Source organism: Ipomoea nil, unplaced genomic scaffold (assembly GCF_001879475.1).
Source record: "Ipomoea nil cultivar Tokyo-kokei standard unplaced genomic scaffold, Asagao_1.1 scaffold2826, whole genome shotgun sequence".
NCBI lineage: Eukaryota > Viridiplantae > Streptophyta > Magnoliopsida > Solanales > Convolvulaceae > Ipomoea > Ipomoea nil.
The window spans coordinates 1,481,880-1,504,690 of NW_017619254.1; the positions used below are offsets into that span (position 1 = coordinate 1,481,880).

Here is a 22,811-nt window from a genome sequence, read left to right on the forward strand (position 1 = left end):
TCAATCATTTATGATGTTTTCTGTCTATAAAATACGCTAAACTCAAATATTTTACCATAATCTAATAAACGAAAAATAATATAAGGACCAAAAGTGTCATTTTCTCTTTAAAATAAGTTGATTTGATGAACCAAAATAGTTTAAGAGATTTTAGAGAATTTATAATGTAACCCGGTTCCTAACATGAAATCACATGTAGAATTTATTTAAGCTTTACATGATAGAATGAAAAGCAATGTAATAGTAATGTTGAATAGTAATGTTGAAGAAGAAAATGCCTTGAGTAGTTTGGAGCTCTCAAAGCTAAGAATGAAAATGTATTCAAATTGTTTTCCCTTTGTCAGGTTACAAAAAATAATATTTATACTAAGGTAACTTATATGTGTCCTCTTTCCCCTCATGCTTTCGGCGATCCTCTTCGATATAGCATCAAAGCAAAATCCTCTAAGCACAATTATCTCTAACGTCATCATGACCATTAGATATATTTAGACAGAGCCGAGCTACTAGTTTGGCTATTCACCCTTTCTTGATATTAGTTTAGTCAAGCTCCTAGATCAGTTGCCAATGGTCATTTCCCTCAACACCAGTAAAATATGCAGAATGGCCTCACAATAAGTATGCAACTATGTATGAATAGACCAATTTACATTCCTCTTAACTGGCATCTAGGTCCATATGAAAAAATATTTTGTGCTTCACAACCTAATATTTCCAGTTGTTAGAATAGCTAAGAATGTTTTGCAATGGTTGCCTATAGTCAAGTTAGAAATCTTATAAGTATTGGGAATTTACTTGAGTACTATACTAGGCCAGTAAGTGGCATGGCATCTTGGTAAAGCCACCGCCATCTTTGGATCTGCATACTGCCTAGGCTGATGTCTCTGGAGCCTTAGCAGCACTTCCTTGCAGCTTTAGCCTGGATATGGATAGCGGTAATCTAAGAGGCCACCTTCTAGGTTTTACTTGTCCCAACAGTTTCATCTGTTCCCTTTTGAACTTTTTGTTTGCATACCACTTTCCACCTCGCCAACCTAAGCCATAGCTACAAATAAAAGGTTTTTTCCAGTTCATTACAGAGAATATATACAAAAGCCAAATGTAAACGGGTCAATAGCTAAGACACAAGTGAGGAATTAAATTATGAAAAACAAGTATAGCATGTGGACCACAATGGTTTTCACTGGACATATATATAGTGTACTATGGGAATTTTTGTATCCAAATATATATATATACATCAGGATAGAGATGAGCAGATACCTCCTACTAAAACCATTGAAATCAACTAATGAAATTATGTTCCAAAACTACCTGGGCTTTAGCATTCAATTTCAACATAATTAAAAAAAATTGCATAAAAGTAAATTGTAAGTCTAGATGCAAGTCAAGTTTGATATCCAAATCCTAAAGAAAAATATAGAAATGTGATATGGTTCAGCAACAATGCCTTTTTCCTATTCTTATCCTTTTTTATTATCAATTTAACATCTTCCCCTTTCCTTCACCACCTATCCTTCCCTTTTAGGGCTTATCATTGGGAGAATGTTTATTATTAGAAAACTATTTCGATCTTATTAATGAGTTTTTTTTTTTTTTGGTATTGTTTGATGGTATATGTATATATACATGACAAGGACAACAGAACCACATTAAATATGAAACGTAAACCATTAAGTAAAAAAAAAAAAACATATAGTGGGATTCTAAATACACAAACCCAATAAGCAAAGTAGTTCCAGCAGTTGCAACACAAGCTGGCATGCTTATGCCACCTGAAACAAGCTTCTTAAACTCAGGATCTTCAACATCATACTTCTTATTCATCTGTAATAAATAAAATAACGTTACATTTTATAATGTAAAAAGCCCAATATTTCAGTACTTATCAAGAAAAATAACATAATTCAGAGTGTATAAACACAGTCAATTCCTCTTATTTAGAGGACTACATCAATTTACAGTTCACCAAAAATGTATTCTCTTGAAGCATCCTAAAAATAACGTAGGACATTGAGATTATGAAGGAGCACTACTAAGCATGATATGCTGCCTTTTCTTTTTTAATAGTTATAAAGATCTCTTCCTTTATATCATCTTTTGGGGAAGATGCATGCCTTCAAATTTTAAATATCAGAAATAGTGGGAAATGGCATGCAATTGTGAGGCAAAGTGATGCCCTTATGGAAAGAAAAGACTCTTTTTTATTTTGCCCTTCTTGTGCTTTATTCTGTTTCTTCCATCTTGGATAGGACTGCAGCAATAGGGAGGCTATTTAAGACTTAAGTAGGATGAAACCTATGTCAGTGAACATTGCCAAAAGAGATTCTGACTGGTTTACTATAGCTGTCTGTACTCTTCCAACTACGAAAACAAATGTTTCCTCCGTTCTTCCATACAAACAAGAGATGACAAAGCATAAAACGCCTTGCACTTTCCAGCAAAACAAATATAGAAAATGAAAGGAGCCAAAAAAAATTTCCATATGTTCACTAGCAAGAATAATGAAGTAACGACTAGAACTGGTATTCCCTCAATTCAATCTGTATTTTAAATTTGACATGTTCTTTTTTCATCTAAGCAATATTCAGCTTCAAGTTTAGAAATGGAAGCATACATGGCAATGGATTATTAATTCAGGCAATGCACAAGCATGTTTACATGGATTCTAGCATTAGCACAGCCATTTTCAGAATAATTTATTTAGGCCAATATTTAATTGGGTGCTTCACAAGAGCAAACAGATACTATCAGGCTGCTACAGATACTTACAGCTTTTTCTATTGATTCAAGCCGTTGGTCAACTCTTGATTCATGATGGTGCCGTAATAAATAACCTGTGCATAAGCTCAAAATATCTTCAGTATCTCAACCCAGAAGACAAAAGAAAATAAAAAATAACAGGATAAAATAATACAAAATAATATTTATAAAACACACAAAGTGAGCTAGGCAAATTGTTTTATCCCACATGCATGGCATACAATAGAAGTAGAGCACAAGTTTTATCAAGCAAATTGTAGATTTATTTGGTCTTGACCACAAAAGGAGATGAGATAAAGAAACAAAAAATATAAAATGAATCTACAATGAGTAAGATGCATTATCAATTCAGAAGGCAGGGTGTACAACAAAACAAAGAGACAAACTAAGACTATAGTAATTTGTAGTATCCTATCTTTTGATTGCCACCTTGACTTAACCAAACAATACCTATAAAGATTCTCCAAAAAAAAAAAAAAAAAAAAAAAGATGAACGTGTGGCTTGTTAATATCAATTTAATAGATAGATCAAATGTACCTTAGCAAAAGGCAAAAGGAAGTTCATTTATGCTCCATAAAAAGTTTGACCTAGTTATCACAAATTTACAGTGGCACCAATAAGGGCGCTTATCCTTTTGAAAACTAGATTATCTTCTCACCTATAACAAATCCTGATATGTTTATACTCCAATAGGACCAAGGCAAGAACTATTTCAAAATGATGCAGAATTTTCACCAAGGATGAGACAACTCATGATCTCGAAACAAATTTGGAGAATACCATAATAAATCGGTAGTCTGTGATATACATACCACCCCACGCCGTTGCAACGGATGCGATCGAAGTCGATAACGTAAACACCACTCTGTGCCTCTCAAATATGTCCTAAGCAACAATAACATCAACAGAAACATTTTAAGGAATTCCTTCACTGCAAACTACCTGACTTAAATTCGGGAAAAAACAAAGCCTAACTTGTTCCAGTGTGGGAAAAAGAATGCATATTTAAAATCAGTATTTATAGTAGCAGCACCTTGGTAGAATAGAAGGTATCCTGAACAGCAGACCATGAATTCTGAGCTTTTCTTCTCAGCTGAGGAGCTGCCAAATAGCTTAGAATCGAGGAGCCCGTGGTCCTGAACCGCTGCGGCAAACGCAAACTTCGGTATATCGGAATTCGATTATACATAATGTTTTGGTTTATTTGATTATGGATCAATATCGAATGAAGGATCTGATCGATATCGATGATGGCAGTATTGTTTGCGATTGAACCTCCGCGGGTGCGGGGGATTTTGTGCGGTGAAAGCGGTTTCAGTTATCTCAATTTAAGCCTTTCCAGGGTTCAGATGAAAATGGAATTTTACGTTGAACACTTGTCCCCCTAGGTGAAAGCGGTTTCAGTAATATGACCCAATTTATAATAAGGGGAATTTTATAGGTGGTGAGCTTTACAAATTTGTAATTTGCAATTCTACCCTTTAGCTACCTACTTCTTAACAAAACATGGTATTGTATATCACAACTCTCTTGTGTAATTTGTGAGATAGTACACATAAATAAAGCTTATTTAGATCAAGTATTTTGTGCTTAGATGACATGTAGTGACTTCTCCCATTTGAAAGGTCATGAGATCAAGCTTCAGTATTACAATCTAATAGAGTTAGTAACATTGTACAGTGTACACATTTAAATAATAATTATGTATTTTATTGTCATTAAAAATGATATTGTATATTATAACGTACAATATTATAATTATTATTTTTTATTTTCTTTGGATTTTTGAGGCAACAATGTAAATTAGCTTGTAGGTTAATGACAAGTCTTGACATTTGTTGAGTTTGGTTTTGAACCAAAGATAGTTTTAGAACCAAGATTTATCCATCAATGCCAATTACCATGACGGGTTTTGTAGAGTCGAGTCACACTATTTAGAATTAGTATTGATTGCTCGTTCACGGGTTCAATAGGTAGTAATTGCGGGAAGAAGATTTAGTATTGATTTCCTATGTGGATTGCACATTGAAAAACTAATGTGTGTGGCTATATATATAGTTATATACATGAGCTTATAATGCTAGGCATTTAATTAATTAATTAGTTGAATTTAGCGTTTTAGTTTTAATTTAATTGAAATGCATTATGGTAAATTTACACGAAATTAGTTTACGATGATAGAGTTATATTAGCCAATTTTTTGTATTGGTTAAAATTGCTTTGTTTAATATTATTATTATTACTTTAATATATTTTGTAAACGTATGAATTATAACTGCTAACAATGAATTAATTAGTATAAAATTAAACTTGAATTAGAAACACGTTGCATTGTTGAGCCATTCCGATAACCAAAGAAAACGAGAAGTTTGATATTATGAAATGTTAATACAATAGTTTTTAACTCATTTAGTTATAAATAATTTGGACGGATAATAAATAATTTACAATACATAATTATATATAAATGAAGATTACCGCGCATATGACTGTACATGCTTCATTGTAGGATTCAACACCTTTTAAACTATATAAGAAATTTTGCCTAATTACAATATGTTATAATAGAATATATATATGATCTTTCACATGCCTTCTTTTACTGCCACTGTCCATTGGTTATTCTTCTTCTTGGTGAATATGTTTGTCCATTATAAAGGTTAGTGCCACTTTCCAACAACGAATCCAAACGCGCCACATCAGCGGATTAAAAGTTAATGCTTCTGTCTATATTATATATATATAATACCTCATCAGATGGTTTGATCTTGCAACCCTGATTTTTCATCTCCAGCCTCAGAAGGCTGATCATTGCCATCCTCTACAGACATGGTGGACATTTCAGCTGCCACCACAGTTTCGCCTGCAGTACTGCTTGCACTACTGCTTGCCGGGGATAAATCCTCTGGTTCAACACCTTTGTTCTGCAAACACCAGTACATGATGCTTGCCGTCAGAGTGAGCATCATCTTCTGGTTCACCTGTAGTGCCCAGTTGGGAGCAAGATAATACATGGAATGTAATGAAGTCAGTTTAAAGTGATAAGGCAATCAAGGTTTTAAAAGGCAAAGGCCCTGTTTGTTAAAATAGTTAGTCTATAAGCCAATTTTGACTTATTTGACCACTATTAGTTGTTTGACTTGGTTTAAAAATTAATATAAGTGTTTGGTTAATTAGCTTTTTGTACTCCAAAATGCTAAAATTCAAAAAGTTACTCAAAGCAACTTTTTCAATTAGTTTTTTGAAAAAAGAAATTATACCAAACAGCTATCAGCTATCAGCTAATTTACCAAACACTTTTTCTACAATCAGCTAATGTTATCAACTAGTTATGCTCTCTAATTGACCCAATCAGCTAACAGCTAGCAGCCATTTACCAAACAGGGCCAAAAGCTTCATGATCAAGAGCACAAGGTGGGTGGGGGTTATAATATTCATGCTGTTAATATCCAAATATATTGTCATTCTTCATTGAGGAAGCTAGCTTCCATTTAACAGGATAGAAGATAATGAAGTGTAAAGAAAATAATGACAGAGGGCTTCAATTAGTTGAGTTTGCTTTGATGGAAATGTGAGAACAGATCAAAGGGCTTAAATTAGTTCTCCTTGTCAGCTTTTGTAGTTTTGATGTCTTACCTCCATTATGTCCTCGGGCAATAAAAAAACTGAGCACCCAAGTTTGCGAGCAACACTGATTATGTAAGTTGCATTTAGCTTCTTATTATCATCTGCAATGGCAATCAGGAAGGTCATCATTTATAGCATTACCAAATGTTCAGTGGCAATCAAATTTGTTTTTAGAAGCACCACAGAGAAGTGGAATTATAACTAAAATATTCCACCTACATTACAATTACAAACTCACAGTATGCGTCTCTTCACAGTTGAGATGAGTGTGAATTGTGAAATTAGAGGAAACAAATTCTAATATATACCCTAAGAGGATGAAAACCCTAAAGAGCCTTACCTGTTTCCCCTTTGGTCACTATGCTCCAATTTACAAGCCTTGGTTCGACAGCACTCAGAAGTTCAAGAAAGAAAGTTCCTTTTGAAATGCTTTTATCCTGAAACCATAATGAAAATACAACACCTTCAGGTAATGGAATCATAATTCTAACATAGAAACCACGGTAAAAAAATTGCATAGAACCTTGAAGCTCTCAATCTGAGATTTTCTGTCAGCACTTCTCACTTTCTTGTTTGCCCAATTTAGTATGTCAGTATCTGATATCTCCCTTCCATGGGAATGAAATCTCAAGTGTTTCAACAATTTGATCATAGAAAACCTCATCAACTGCCACAAAAAAGCTGGAAGAAAGAAATTTGAATACTTCCTCAAGAATACTGTCACTAGGAGCGAGATAAGGTAAACTTACCTAATATGAGCTTTTTGTTTCCTTGCATAATATCATTTCCATCCACATTCACAAGTGAGAAATTTAATTCTTTTCCAATTTCTACAATTTGGTTGCAATTCTCAACTTTTCGAAAAGGCATCTTAATTGGAGGTTTTGTAGCTTGCTTCCAATTTACTATTCCAGGGGAAACTTTGTCAAGGGCTTCCAAGAGAACCCACCTGTGCACAAGATGGTCATCATTGAGTAGCATTTAGAAAGTCAAAATATCTCCAGAAAATATCCAACCTTACCCAGTACGAACATCCTCAAATAAATTGTTGACATATGTATCAATTCCAAGGCTGTTAAGCCACAATCGGAAGCATCTTTCTTCTTTACAAGTTTGAGCATCATAAGCTATCATCTCTGCGAAAGATAACTTTTTGTTGTCAACGGATAATCCAATCCTGTAATACAAGCGCATGTCACCTATTGGAGGGGCATTAAGTAAAAAACAAACTGTGACAAGCACAAGAGTTATAAATACATGTCAGCAATCAAGTGATGTCAAAAGGGTAAAGCCCGTATCATTTCCATATGTATGATCATCAAAACAGGTGAAAGACATATTGCTCCATGACAGAAATATCACTTATTAACAGCCTCCTTTCATTCATTTTTCTATTCTCTTTTTTCCCCTACTTATGCATTTATTTAGAACATTGTCAACAACATAATGGAAATTAAAATTGTATCTAAAGCAAAATGGCAACAATAAAATAATAAACATTTGTAGCAGATCCTAGTTAAGTAAATCATTTGTTGCCAGGCACTGTCAGAAGGATGTAGTTTGTAGCAATTTAATGTTTTGCCTTGTTATATCAAGACTGAGATATTTCTAAGTGATATGAAAGTTCAATAAGATACAATCAACTCTTGGTTGAAGAAAGGATTAACATGCTGCATCTGACCTCTGTTGGAATATTAGGGCAACAAATGCAAGATTGAGATTTGGTGACCCCTCGACAATGTCCTTTGGAGTGATATATCTTTTACAGCCTATTTTCACTGCATGCTCAAGAATCAAATTTGCTCTTTCCATAAGATCTTTTGTGTCAAGTGTGCTAGTTGAACCATATTCTGGTGCAAGAGTATTGAGCAAGTAGGCATAGGCCTCTCCATCCTGTAGGTAAAAGAGTTCATGATATTACCAGGACAGTATTTAGTGCTCCAACAATATAAGTTGAATAGCGGAACTTTAATCATGGATGCTAAACTTAAATATTCATTCATTTTCCTCTTAAGGTTGGACTTGGAGCAGGGTGCTTGATCATCTTGTGCTGACTGTTATGCCAGGGGTCCATACCCTGGAAACAAATCTAAGCTATATACATCATTTTTATACTTTGCATGATAGCATGATGTGATACTTTGCACACAGGTCCAACTTTTCCTTTAATTTATAGAATGATAGGTTGAAAATCTTAATGACTCTCTTAATTGCATTTTTTCCCTCAAAAAGTTTTTATTCCAATGTGGTGTTAACAAAAGTATCGAAAAGAGTTTGTTTATTCCACTTTTGGTCCTTGACTCTGATTTGTTTAACTTTTAGTTCTTGACTTTAAAAGACGTTTCACTTTTTGTCCAAAATGCCTCACAAAGTGAGAGCATTTAAAGTAAAAGTAGAACATTTTTTAAAAATTGAGGCCCAAAAGTGGACATTCCACTATAATCAAGGGACAAAAAGTGGGATAAACATTATCCGAAATTATCACAAAAAAATATGGGTAAAATCTTCTCTACAAGTAAAATTAGGAGCCACCCATTAATAAACAGTAGCTGTCTTGATTTTGGAGAGTTTCAAGGCCATGAAGTCCTGGAGTTAGATTTTCAGGGAAAAAACAGAAATACACACTCTGCATCTAAATTTTGCAATCGATGTTTAGGGATAATGTGTGTTCTACAAGTTAAAATAGGAAGCATTTATGCTTTTCCAATTACTAACCTGAGGATAAGAGAGATATTAAGACCAGGAAGCTCTGAAGTAAGATTTAAACAGACATTATGTGTATCAAACTATCCATACTACATGTAAAATTTTTTCCAATAAACAAAATACAAGGTCAGGATCAGTGTGCAAGGCATTGTGAAAACCTCACCTTCACATCAGTAGAAAAATTTGTAACCTGCTTCTTGTATCCTGCTCTTTTAAGATGAAAATTCATCCATTTCAGCAGAATCTTTTCAGGAGATAAGCTAATGAGCTCCTCCATGTCCTGCAAATTTCATTACAAAAATTTAGATTTAGCACGACAGCAATGTGTTATCAAACTAGTTGTACTATAAACCACAGGAAAATCAATCAGGGTCCACTAACCTTACTATCATCCACCAGTTCAATAAGTTGAGGAGTTTTCTTCAGGTTGAGGTCAGCTAACAATTGTATCTGATTGCCAACAAAGAAAATCAGCATTATTGACAAAACACATCTTAAGTTAATTTTTTTTCCTGAAACAATTAGGAGGAGGAAAATACCTTGATAATTTGAGAAATCAACCCAAGGATGAGATGTGGCTGATAAGGACAAAAAAACAGTAAAAAAAAAAAAAAAATTAAAGGGGGAAATTTAGCAACTTCCATATTGATGATGTACTCCGTAAATTATAACACAACTCTAATGGATAAATTACATAGACTACTAAACATACTCTTCCTTCAACTAGATCTTCTGTACCAATGTTGACCACTGTGCAGCCAATAGCCTTTGCGGAATTAAGGCAAAGTGTATGATTCTCATTTCTTTCCCAAGGATTAAGAACTTTCTTGGTATTAATAGCTCGCTCATCTATTGTTCCAGAGACAGCAACATTAATGAGTTTACTGCATGACACCAAAATATGAAGTGATCAAAACATGCATGCTATGAGGTAGTAAGGATGGGATGGGATGTTAAAATGGCACATTGTCTAAGAAACCAAATGATTGCAAAATCATTTATGCTCACCACAGAAGAACACCATCCCTTGCTAGATCAAATAATGCATTTGAATATGGATCTATAGGAAGAAATTGCTTCAAGAATTTATCATCTCTTAGAAAGGTGTTGATATGTGAAACATAAGAAGCCTTTTCTGATTCGATAATCGTATCGCGAAGGTTTGAAGCGGTAGCCTTGAGAAAAGGAGAGGAACTTTTAATTTTTGTACTATCAGAATTCGCAGGGGCCTGTGATTGTAGATTGAGAAATGCCTACACAAAAAGAGTCATTCTTATGTTACCTCACAGCCTCAGGTTAACTAAATATGGAAGCACATGGAAAGATGCCTAAATTAAAATGACATTGTAGCATACAAACCACTCATAAAACATTAAAGTGATTCAAGGTGATGGCACTACATATGACCAGAGTAAATATAATTATTGTTTTTTGGTACATAATATAGCTACAGTGATGACCAAATAAAAAAGCTTTTTATATCAAGTATATCAAAGTATAGAGGGAGGGAGAAAGAAGGTAAAATCAAAAGTCGATGCTATACTCACCCGCAGGAAGGATTCAAAATCAATTTCTTCATTCAAGTCAGAAGATGACTCACTCAATATGGCCTTAATCTCATCTTCACTCAAAACCCCATTGAATGCCTTCAGTTGCGACATAACCCGTGGCAAATCTCCCAACTTGACATTTCCAGATTGATTTCTTGCAGAAAGAAACTGTGACAACAAATGTAGCCTACTACGTTGCAATCAATAATAACCAACACGTATACAGAATGCTTTACATGTCATCTATTGCAATCATTAGGACTATAACACAAAACCATGCTCAAAACACGACGACTAGAGAAATGTAATCCTGAGAAATGAACAGAACAGTAAACAAAACATCAATGCAGTTGACATACTCTCGTGTTGAGGCCACGCAACTCGAGTTGAGTAAATTGAGCACGAAGCTCCGGATCGGAAACCATAACACCATCAAAGCCAGACATGTTTCTCCCCCTTCGTCCTTCTCCCAACGAATATTAATCAATGTATCAAACTATATATCAATAAGCCCCTATTATGAGAAGGAGACATTACATCTCATGTAGACTTGGATCAAACACAATCTGCCCAGATTCAAAGATCCTATCATTGCAAAAACAAGCAAATACTCCGTAAATAACAACACCAAATTATAACAGCAATTTACACCTCTCTAGCTCCTAATCCTGCTATTCATAAAAACTCTGTTACGTTCTAACTTCAACACTACTTTATACAATTGAGCCACATGATATCATCTCAGGAACAAAAACACATTCAACATAATCACAGATAACGTTCAAATGGAAAATTATCATCAGAGAATCGTAAATTCATATCGTTCGTACATGATAATATGAACAGCACAGCAAACTTACCTCAAAGGAATCATCATTGTGGGCGGGGATTATGGCGGATCATCTCCTCTTCCGCTAAGAGAGATGGAAATGAGAGAGAGAACGAAAAAGGAAGAGAGAAAGGGAGCAAGGGAGAAAGGAGAAAAACGGTTTTGCCGATCAGACCCGCGAAATACCGGCATGATATATATGAAATATCGGTGGTTTTCAGCTTCACGATGGTTAGTTTTCCAACCTTACAAAATATGTATTCCCTATTTGGCTATTTCCCTCCCGTCTCGTCATGCCATCTTGGCATCTTCTTTTACTCCGTATATGAAAATAGGAAAAAAAAAAAAACAATTTATTTTTATATATGAATTAATTTCGTACTCCGTATTATTTAATATACTACATCATTTATACGGAGTGTCGGAGTATATATTTAAAAACTAATTTGGTACGTGTAGAATTTAAAATTTAAAATTGACTGGAAAAAAAAAGTGTTTTAATTGTGATGGTGTAAATTAGACTGAGTTAGGCTCACGTATAATGAGATTGGGAAATTGGTTGAAATGGAAGAAGTATGATATGGTAGAATAGAGTCCATATGTAGTGAATTTATCTTGTATATGCCATGATAATATCTTACAATTTGCCTACCTCGTATCATTTGATTGTGGTTTTCAAAAGGTTGAATTTTCAACTCCAATAATCTCCCACGATATTTACGTTTCAACCTGACAGAGTATATGAGAATATGTAAATTATGGTAACCCCGAGTCATTGTTCCTAAACTTCACTTCTGTAATCAATTGAGTTGTCTATGCGGATATGATATCATTTGATTAGTAGTGGTGATTGGCCGATTAGGTCACACAATAATACACATATAACAACATATGTCAATAGTGTTACCGATGTATATTAGCAACTCAATAACTGTCTAAACTCGTCGATTACGCTCAAATAAATCCTTTAAAAAACTCAACTGGATTGCATTATCTACAAACTTAACCAATAAAGTTGGGCCTCTAAACGGGAACAAAAAAAATGTTGTTTTAATTGTTAGTTGGAATGAATTGTTCATATTATTTTGATTTTAGTATTTTATTATTATTTTTCCTACTTGACCATCTATTATATCATTTACTTTTCTTAAGTATTCCTGCATTATGTTAGTGTAAACTTTAGTAACGAAATATTCCATTAACTATTTATTATTATTGACTTACCTATTGATTTTCATAAGGAAGGTCTTACGTTCGAACCTCATCCTAATTAGAATTGGCATATAACTATGAATATGTTAAAGTTTATTAAAGAAATACAATATAAAATTTAACATGAACTTTGGTTAATTAATCAAGAATTCATTTTTGTCGGGAGTGACAACAAGAGAAAACATTGATCATGCCAAACTAGTAAAATTAATAGAGTTATGTGTTGTAAAAACAATGCTTGGGTACTATCCAATGAAGACATTTCCCTCTAAACCTGCTATTGCACCCGTTAATCAAACATTTCTGTCACATGTTATATTTATGGATTCTTGAAATATTTATTTTTATAAAATTTTTGATAATATTGAATTCATATATGATAGGATACTGAATGATTCTTTGGTAAATTTTGAAACATTATTTAATAATACACATTGAACATTAAATTATTCGCACAATGCACGTCTCGTAACTAATAATTTTATAAAATGAAGCTCAAATAAAAAATATGACGGTTGTTGAAAAGGATCCTATATGATTTTGACCCAACATATCAATTCAGAAAAATACTAGTGTAACATTTAAACTATTGTGCTATCATGTTATATTTTTCTTTCAAAATTATCTATTAATTTGTAAAAGGTGTTATTATTATAGTAGACTTTTTAACATTTGATTATTGTGTAAATATTTTAATTATATTTTTATTTAATTAACTTATATTAGTTATATATGATATAATAATGAGGTAATTCATGGGTACTTTAAAAAAAATGATGGTTGTTAAAAAGAGGTCTATATAATTTTGACGACCCAACCTAACCAATTCTAAAAATACTAGTGTAGCATTAATAAACTATTGAGTTATCATGCCATTTTTTTTTTTTCAAAATTATCTTTCATTTCTTATGTCTCCATGTGTTATTATTATATAAGTTTTTAAATATTTGATTATTATGTAGATATTTTAATCTATTTGTTTTACTTAATTAACTTATATGATATAATGAAGTGATTCATAGAATCATGGGTAGTACTTAATAAAATAAATATACAAGGTAAATTTAAAAAAAAAAAAGTATTTCTTTTAAAAACTATATATTTAGGGAGCAACTATTATATGCTTTATTTTCAATTGCAACCTTGTTGAGTAGAGATAATCCCTCAACTTTGATACAATCATCACAACTCAATAATAATGTAGTAAAAATATTTAAATTGTTTTCATTTATAAGTAAATCTATATAATCTATATAATAGCATTATTACATAGATTCTAAAGTGGCGGGACAATAACTAAAATAAAAAATAAAAAATAAAAAATGGCGGGACAATAGGCCAGCCTTTGTTGGTTATACGTACGACTAGTAGGCCCCAACAGTTATTTATTTATACAGTACAGTACTGATACCGGCCGGTATTTTCTACTTATGGACAGAGCAAGCCGCTGGGACGACTTTTCCGATGATGGAAGGCTTGACGTTGGTGCATTTAGAGACTGCCGATCCATCCTTTCCCTTGTAAATCAAATTGATATCGTTCATCACTACACCCTGGCACGGTACCGCCGGGCTGCAATCTATCTTCATCGCCATCTTGCTCGACGACGTCCCCTTTATGTTCTTGAATCCGATGCCGCTCAGCTTCACTTTCGACGCAAGCTTCACAAAGCAAAAACAAGTTTCAGTCCATACTGCTAAATAGCTGATAGCTGATTGGGTCAAATTAATAAGATCAGTTGGGACCTGAAATTCAAGTTTCAGTCTATACTACTAAAAAACTGATAGCTGTCAAATCAATAAAATAAGTTGGGGCCTGAAATTCAAGTTTCAGTCTATATTGTTAAATACCTGATAGCTGATTGGGTCAAATCAATAAGACCAGTTGAGGCCTCTCTGATTGAAATTGTAACGTTTATAGTTATCAAGTTAACAGTCTAAGTGATACGTACCCCGGCTTTGCATTGATTCCATGGGCAATATTGTTGATCGATGAGGATAGGATTGGAGACGTTGTTCATGATGATGTCTTCGAAGTGCATGTTGGTGGCGCTGCCGACCGGGGAGCCGGGCCACGTCTTGATCCGGGCGCCGTTCAGTGTATTGGTGAGGGTGCAGTTCTTGACGGTGACTCCCAAGACGGGTTTCTCGTTGGGGTACTTGCCCAGGCTTCCGATGGCCAGCCCGTGGCCGGGACCGCAGGTCACCTTCTCCACGTGCACATCCTGGACGCCGTCGCCCAAGGACACGCAGTCATCGCCGGTTTTTATGGTGGCGCCGATGATGCTTACTTTGCTGGTTTGCCCGATGTGGACTCCGTCCGTGTTCGGGCTGTTCCCCGGCGCGTCGACGGTGTAGCGCTCTATTGTCACGTCCTTGGAAGACCCAATCCTCAAGTGGAATTGCTTGCTGTTCCGATTCGTGAGTCCGATGAGTCTCAGACCCGTCACCGCATTAAATTGCAGATTCTGCATGCATGTAGTATCAAATGAAATGAAGAAAGTAATTAATAATGATAAGTTTATAAATACAGATTTTTCATTAGTTTACTTACAGCGGGAAGAGGACAGATATGGCCATTTTTGCCGCAGTCGGGTAGGTTCCAGGTGGTGGCGCCATTGCCGTCGAAAATGCCGCCGTTGATAGTCACTCCGATGACCTGGGAGAAGGTGACCCATCCGCCGTGCCCTTTGAACGCAAAGGGATCCGGTAAAGCCAACAGATTCATCTTTTGAGCATCAATGGTGATGGGACCTTTGCAAGGTCCCTGAAACCAAATCGGCCCGGCCATGAATTTGCCGGCCGCCGTAATCGTGTTCGCCCCCGGTGCTTTGCATGCCGCGCCCCACGCACCCGTAAACGCCTACGTTTGACAAAACCAGTAAACCACCTTAAACATTTTAGTTGACCGACAAGTAAACCAAGAAAGACAATAAATCTTCTACTTAGAATTGAACTTGTAAACTAGTCTTGAATTGTCCCACAACCTTAAACATTTCAAATTATATACAAAATTTTTTAAAAATTCATCACACTATTGTCTATATATCGTCACAACTAAAAAGATAAATTAATTCAGAAGTGTACCTTACTATCATCTGCTTTTCCATCGCCCTTGGCGCCAAATTTCATAACGTCGAAAAAGGCGGCATGCAAGCCTGTTACAAAAGACGCCAGCAAAATGCAGAACCATGCAGCTTGAATCAGTATGGATTTCATGTCTTCTCTTTATTGGTTAGAAGTATTTCCCCTTTTGTTTTTGTTTTTTTTTTTTTTGGGTTTTTACTGTTTTTTGTTTCTTCTATGTTTTGGTGTTGTGAATGGATGCGTTGTTGGATTTTATAGTGTGAGAGGTGAAGTTGGAGACGACATTTACATTCAATCAGTTATTCTGCCTAAACTTTTTTAGCTAATTGTCTCTTCCGATTGAGACTTTTAATTTATTGCCTAATTTGAGTTAGTTAATCGTTTAGTTTGAAATTTATGCTGGTTTAATTTTGTTTTCACCCAACTCAACATTTATTATTTTCACTTTTAATTTTTACCTATATATTTTGATCATTCTGGCAAAAAGAAAATAAAATTTTTATGGTTGTGGAAGTGGAATACTTAGAATGGATAATTTGGAGTTGAGTTATGCTACATGTATTTTTAATTTTTACTCTTAATGGAGACAATCTCAGTCAAGTTGGTCAGGTTATTGACTTGGTAATTATAAGATTACAAATGCGAGTCTTAACATTAATTAGCAGCTTATTGGCATATTCTTGGTTTGAGTCGATGCAACTAGGCTAGTTTAATTATTTGTGATCATTTGTCGACTAGGCTCACAAGATAATGCTTCTTGATTTGAATCGGTCAATAATTCATACAAAATTTGAGAGTATATAATAAAGTGTTTTACCAATTACGTACTAACCTATGTTTTTTATAAACCATCGTCTCGACTAGGTCACTACAACTCCTTTCGTAAAGAGATACCCCTTCTCCCAAAGTTATAGGACTATTTTTTGAGTTTCTTAGAGAAAGTTATCTCTAAGTATTTTCTATGAAAAATACTACTTGTACTTTCAAATTATACCCCAAATCTTTTACCCCCACTCAATAATCTTGTATGTAGACAACTTTTTTTAAATCCACCAAATAAAAATATCTTATCGATATTTACCATTAAAAAATATAATTAATAAAGTAAAATTTAAGAATCCCCATAATAGAACTCATTTTTTATCTACCTATCTGCACCAAACAGATTGTTGTAGGTTTTTCCCACTTGAAAAAATTGAGTTGGGGATATTTTAAGTGATTAATTAATAAATAAAAGTCATGATAGCTTAGCTTGGTTAGTTAATTAGTTGCATTGGTTATGTGGCTCTTTCCTCTCCATGTAGCACTCCACACTCCACATGCTTGGTTAAAATGGCAATGACCTTCATGCGTGAATCTGTAATTATTTAATTTGTTTAGTAATCACAAATTAAGTCAGCCACGTACTTATTAATAAATATCAATAACGAAGGGGAAAAAATCATGTTCAGCTGTATTTCATTTTGTTTGCAAATGTGGATAATAGAGTTTTGCTCAAATGCGGTCACGTATTAACGTGCACCGCTTAAAAAAAGTATCAATAGTGTTAGGAAAATGTACAATAATGAAATGTACAAATACACCACAAAATTCACAACACACTCAAAAAAAAATATTTCCACACACCTAATTGTGCATTTCTGAACACTGTGCAGTGCTTTTATGCATACCTAATGGTGCGTTTTTTGTAATGAGTATCTAATGATATGTTTTTTGTGATGACATATGTAAGGGTATGGATGAGTAGGACCCACAAAAAAGAGAGAAAATAAGAAAATACTACTACTATCAAATTCTACTCTCAATTTTTACTTTCCTCTCACAAAATTTTGATTTTGACATTTTACTTCTTTTTTTTTTAATACTTCTAACTCTAATACAATGCAGTATATGTTCATAACTACTTTCTCAACCAATTAAAGCAAAATGAGTCAATAACGCCTCTATTGAGGCTCAAATTCACAACCTAGCTCCTACATAAGGGAGCAATTTGGTGTTATTGAACCACAAAGTCCTTGACATTTTGACATTTTACTTGGGACTCATAAGACGAAGATAACTTCTTCGCCATATAATGGAGTAAAAGTGATTGAGTAGAAATAGAAACTATAGTATAACTCAAGAAAATATGACAGAAGATTATATGGTGATGTGATGAAGAGATAAGAGGAGAATGGTTGTGGATACCCTAACAGCTAGAACTTGGTGTCTATTTAAACCGGTTGACGCCATGTCAAAACCAGCCTGATCTATCAAAATGATGATATTTCGTGAAGAACCAGATAATTCTGTACATGTTTTTCGGCTATTTCACGTTTATATAAACGCATAACACAGCGAGTTCGACAGTCAAAGGTATACACTTCAAAAGAATGTTCTGTTCTCAATTGCATTCTTGGCTTCTCTGATGAAGTCATCAATCTGCATGGTCCCTAATTCACCACCAAATCTTGATCTGATTGTCACTGCATCACTTTCCACTTCTTTTGGCCCGACGACAGCCATCAATGGGATCTTCTGCTTCTCTGCGTTTCTAATGAGCTTTGGCAAACGCTCACCGCTGCAAACCTCGGCACGAATGCCGCTCGCCTTTAGTCTCTTCTCCACCTTGTTGCAAAACTCAAGCTGCAAGTATGTGTGTAATAAAGATTTCAATTCATAATAAAATTACGACATCAATTATGGCACAAGTTCCATCCTCTTCTAGACTGTTGTAAAAATCGGCCGAGGGGTTTTTACCCTTAGGCGGACATTAGTTGGCCGTGTTGAGCATATAACCATTAATGTGCAATCCAACTATCAGCTTAGGCTTTTAATTGAGATGGAGCAAATGCTTCAATTTGGTATCAGAGCCAGACCAAAGGTCGTGAGGGGGTGTTACCATTAATGTGCAATCCAACTATTAGAGGCAGCCTAGGTGCCCAAGTCAACCAACTTCTTATTACTATTACTCGCCCGCCTAGCGCCTTCTACAACATTGCTCTTCTATAAGCTGAAAGTTCTAATTTTACGGAGATTTATTACTGTTATGGTGACGAATGGCATTGCAAACAATTATTGCATATACAATGGGCCAGCAAGCAGCAGCATTGGGTTGGAAGTTATGGTAAAATGTAAGGGTAAATGAAAATATATCTGATTGATTTCTATATAAAATATAAATTGATAGAAAAACCCAAACTTGCGAATAAGGAAGCAGGTGTATACCTGTGTGTCAGTCACGGGTATAAGTCTTGTTTGGATTGGAGAAAGCCATAAAGGAAAATCGCCGGCATAATGCTCTATTAGGACTCCAAAGAACCGCTCCAGAGATCCAAGAACAGCTCGGTGGATTAAGATTGGGCGCTTCTTCTCTTGGTCCGAGTCAACATATGTCATGTCAAAACGCTCCGGTAAATTAAAATCCACCTGTACACAACAGTATCAGGAGTTTCAGGGTCGATCTTATTTTGCAAGAAAGGATCGCACGGGGCACTTTTGAAGTCATATTTTATTTTCTTAAAGGATACTTTATCATTGTAAAACGAGTGACAAGGGAAAGCCGGAAAAGGTGAAAGTACCTGTATGGTTGAGCATTGCCACTTTCTTCCTAGAGCATCCTCGATTTTGAGATCGATCTTAGGACCATAAAAGGCACCACCTCCTTCATCTATCTGATAAGTCCAACATTTGTCGTTCAAAGCATCCTTAAGTGCAGAAGTTGCTTTTTCCCATATATCATCATTTCCCACGGATTTCTCTGGCCTTGTTGAAAGGTTGACCTCATAATTATCAAAACCAAATTGTTGCAAAATTCCCTCTGTAAGATCTAGTACACCCCGGATTTCATCTTTAATTTGATCCTCTAAGCAAAATATGTGTGCATCATCCTTCAAACAAAAAAGAATGTGACATTAGTATTGAGCAAAGAGAAGGGCAGGCATGAAACAAAATTCCCATCTTTGAATAGCCGAGCACAAGATTCCAACATTGATGGGTAAATTATCCGCAGTATAGATTCACAAGAAATAATCATACCTGTGTAAAGCCTCTTACACGGAAAAGGCCATGTAAGCTCCCAGACAACTCGTATCTGTACACCGTTCCCAGCTCTGCTACCCGGATTGGGAAATCCCGATATGAGTGTAGCTTCCTTTTGTAAACCAAAATATGGTAAGGGCAATTCATTGGTCGAAGCTGATAACGCTCATTCTCAATCTCCATTTGATCGAACATATTCTCTTTGTAGAAATCCAGATGGCCACTTATCTTCCAAAGATCTGCCTTTGCCACGTGTGGAGTATATAGCAGATCATATCCACGCTCTATATGGATCCTTTTCCACGCATCTTCTATTATGTGCCTCACAACAGCTCCCTTGGGATGCCAGAATACTAAACCTCCACCAGCTTCATCCTGCGAGTTCATGAGTTTGAGTTTCAGTTCATCTTAGCAAAACAAAATCGGTGCACTTAAGGTGTAACTGCTAATATTCACCAGTCATTGCTCGATATGTTTCTTGTTAGACTTGCCTGAATAGAGAAGAGATCGAGATCTTGGCCAAGTCGGCGGTGATCCCGGCGCTTAGCTTCTTCTTTGAAGTGAATAAATGCCTTTAATTGGTCTTCAGTCTCCCATGCTGTACCATAAATCCTTTGGAGCATCGGCTTACTTACATCTCCCCTCCAGTAAGCACCAGCAACGGATTCAAGTGCAACAGCTTTCCTGTCAATATTTCCAGTAGATTCAACATGAGGCCCAGCACAAAGATCCCACCATTCATCACCTAAAACAAGTGTAACATGTTATGAGAATCAAAGGCTCCCACACCATGTAGATTAGATGCATAAATATTTACACAACCGTTACATCATTTTGAAAGAGATTAATTCCAAGCTTTGAACCATAACCAAAGGGTAATTGAAGCATGTGCTCCATCTCAACTAAAAGTCTAAGCTGATAGTTGGATTGCACATTAATGGTTATATGCTCAACACGCCCCCTCACGTGTGCGGTGGGTTCGGTCTGGCTGTGATACCAAATTGAAGCATGTGCTCCATCTCAACTAAAAGCCTAAGCTGGTTATATGCAACAAAAGGGTGTACACCCGTCGTTACATGAAGCTCAACCCTTCACAACTTCAGTTATTATGAATTAAAATAAAGTATTCAGTTCATAGAACTGGATATCAGCATAATTTAACATCAATTTACAGGCAATATTGTACATAGACACATAGTCGAACACAATATGAGAAAGAGAATTTGGTATATTATTCAATTTCAAACAAGCAATGTCAAGTCATACCAATATGATAGATGGTTATGGGATCCTCCTTGATACTATCCAAAATCTCAATCTTGTAAGGTTCATTCACAGCCATAATTCTTCTCTGAGCTTCATCTCTGCTGACTTCTTCCCTAATTAGGGGCAAATTTCTCCTGATGATACGATCCTACAGATGATTCATATAAATTCTGTATGTAGAAACCATAGCCCATGAAATTTTTCTAACATGTACTCATCTACCACATTTTTCAATTAACAAAGTCAAAAATAGAAAGTAATTAGGAACTAAGTCCACTCACCATCTCCTGCTTAATCCTCTTGAGGTCCTTGTCAGTCAGAGGCTCCATATCAAAATCATAGTAAAACCCATTCTCAATCCACGGCCCAATAGTTACTTTTGCATTTGGATAGATCTTTTGAACAGCCATGGCCATCACATGAGCACACTGCACCAATACATTAAGTATTAAAGAAAACTATTAATATTCTAAGGATTTTCAATTACCAATCAAGACAATTTCAACAGAAGAATCCAAAAGGTTGGGTTTTGCATAATCTTTGGCAATGCAATAAATTCCTATAGGGCCAATACCTTTACTAGATTCATCTCAATGATCAAAGCACACAACTTTTTGAGAAACTGAGAAGTGAAATTGAACCATTTCCTTCACTAATTTACATCATTTTTTTTCACATGAGTGTATGAATTATTCCTCCACTGGAGACCATTTCAACTCTAATCTCGCAAGATTCAATTTTTATCCCATAACAACATAAACACCGCCTAATTGAAAAAAGGGGAGAAACGAAGTTACCGTGTGGCGGATTCTGAGGAGCCTCTCAGACGACTCATTAGTAGGGAGAACAACTCTCTCCTTCTGGGCGCTATTCTCATCAACATCATCAGCAAGAGGCTTCACTTGTGTGTCTGGAGAATCAGTGGCGACGGCGGAGGAAGCGGCGGAGATGCACCTGAAACTGCTTCGCCTGGTGGCAGTGGAGCTGGAGGGGTGGAATACGAATAGGGCAGTGGGAAATTGGCGGCGTTTGGTGAGGGAAGAGAAAGTGGAATTGGAATTGGAATTGGGAGAAAGCGCGAAGAGAGAGCGGGAAGTGGGTAGCGATAAGGTGGCCATCCTTTGCAGGATGGTGAGGTTCTTCATTGATCTTCTTCCTCGTCTCTACATTTCACTTCTGTGGTGGAGGTTTTCGTTTAAAAGCCCCGACTCAAATAATAATAATAATAATAATAACGATTTTTTTTTTTTTTTAAGAATAACGATATTATTATTATTATTTGAATTTGAATTATATTCTTTTTTGTTATGCTTATACATTATATTAAAAATATTGTGCTTTAATATTTTTTTTTTCTGATCAAATTATCTTTACATTGTTTATATTTACATACATTTACTTTTATTACATTTTTTTTAATGTTACTGACTTTATTATATTGTAGTATCTGTTCAAACATACTTTCTACATAAGAGAGATCACTACATGTCATTTGAGCATAAGGTGTTTGGCTAGCTCTATTACATTAATATACCTAATTATTAAATATTATATTAAACCAAATATTTTTTCTTATAAAGTGTTCTTTACCTATTTACCAATTAAAAAATATAACTAATCAACACAAATATATTTAAACAAAATTATCACAAATAAATCAACCATTTACAATATTTTACCTAACAACTATTTGAATATATATAATCATAATTTTAACATTAGACAATTAATCATGTGCGTTATGCATGTAA

The 22,811-nt window shown here is 35.1% G+C and overlaps 4 protein-coding genes across 6 annotated transcripts; all 4 read right to left on the minus strand.

Annotated features, from left to right (window-relative positions):
• Positions 1-218: 218 nt before the first annotated feature.
• Positions 219-4,156, minus strand: LOC109159098. Of its 2 annotated transcripts, XR_002050493.1 has the most exons (6): positions 3,798-4,156; positions 3,577-3,649; positions 2,773-2,837; positions 1,721-1,827; positions 796-1,045; positions 222-705 (listed from the first exon to the last, which is right to left on the minus strand). XR_002050493.1 is itself a non-coding variant. In XM_019307120.1 (5 exons), exons 1-5 carry the CDS (start codon positions 3,951-3,953, stop codon positions 871-873), a joined length of 576 nt encoding a protein of 191 aa, XP_019162665.1. In that variant the 5' UTR covers positions 3,954-4,156; the 3' UTR covers positions 219-870. The 2 variants fall into 2 exon arrangements, 1 of the variants encoding a protein (XP_019162665.1); XM_019307120.1 differs by having other exon boundaries at positions 219-1,045.
• A 1,007-nt stretch (positions 4,157-5,163) lies between these two features.
• On the minus strand, positions 5,164-11,664 carry LOC109158703 (fimbrin-5-like). Of its 2 annotated transcripts, none has more exons than XM_019306601.1 (15): positions 11,508-11,664; positions 11,007-11,213; positions 10,645-10,815; positions 10,106-10,350; positions 9,810-9,981; positions 9,637-9,675; positions 9,479-9,547; positions 9,261-9,377; positions 8,073-8,284; positions 7,413-7,568; positions 7,141-7,340; positions 6,915-7,072; positions 6,732-6,828; positions 6,401-6,492; positions 5,164-5,745 (listed from the first exon to the last, which is right to left on the minus strand). In XM_019306601.1, exons 2-15 carry the CDS (start codon positions 11,091-11,093, stop codon positions 5,518-5,520), a joined length of 2,043 nt encoding a protein of 680 aa, XP_019162146.1. In that variant the 5' UTR covers positions 11,094-11,213; positions 11,508-11,664; the 3' UTR covers positions 5,164-5,517. The 2 variants fall into 2 exon arrangements, with proteins under 2 accessions (XP_019162146.1, XP_019162145.1); XM_019306600.1 differs by having other exon boundaries at positions 11,007-11,232.
• A 2,229-nt stretch (positions 11,665-13,893) lies between these two features.
• Positions 13,894-15,996, minus strand: LOC109159229 (exopolygalacturonase clone GBGA483-like). Its single transcript, XM_019307318.1, has 4 exons — positions 15,775-15,996; positions 15,242-15,550; positions 14,640-15,155; positions 13,894-14,349 (listed from the first exon to the last, which is right to left on the minus strand). The coding sequence occupies exons 1-4, from the start codon at positions 15,904-15,906 to the stop codon at positions 14,113-14,115; spliced, it is 1,194 nt and encodes a 397-aa protein (XP_019162863.1). The 5' UTR covers positions 15,907-15,996; the 3' UTR covers positions 13,894-14,112.
• A 1,920-nt stretch (positions 15,997-17,916) lies between these two features.
• On the minus strand, positions 17,917-22,262 carry LOC109159228 (threonine--tRNA ligase, chloroplastic/mitochondrial 2). Its single transcript, XM_019307317.1, has 8 exons — positions 21,858-22,262; positions 21,342-21,488; positions 21,061-21,208; positions 20,286-20,539; positions 19,792-20,169; positions 19,335-19,643; positions 18,982-19,182; positions 17,917-18,399 (listed from the first exon to the last, which is right to left on the minus strand). The coding sequence occupies exons 1-8, from the start codon at positions 22,203-22,205 to the stop codon at positions 18,139-18,141; spliced, it is 2,046 nt and encodes a 681-aa protein (XP_019162862.1). The 5' UTR covers positions 22,206-22,262; the 3' UTR covers positions 17,917-18,138.
• Positions 22,263-22,811: the final 549 nt, after the last annotated feature.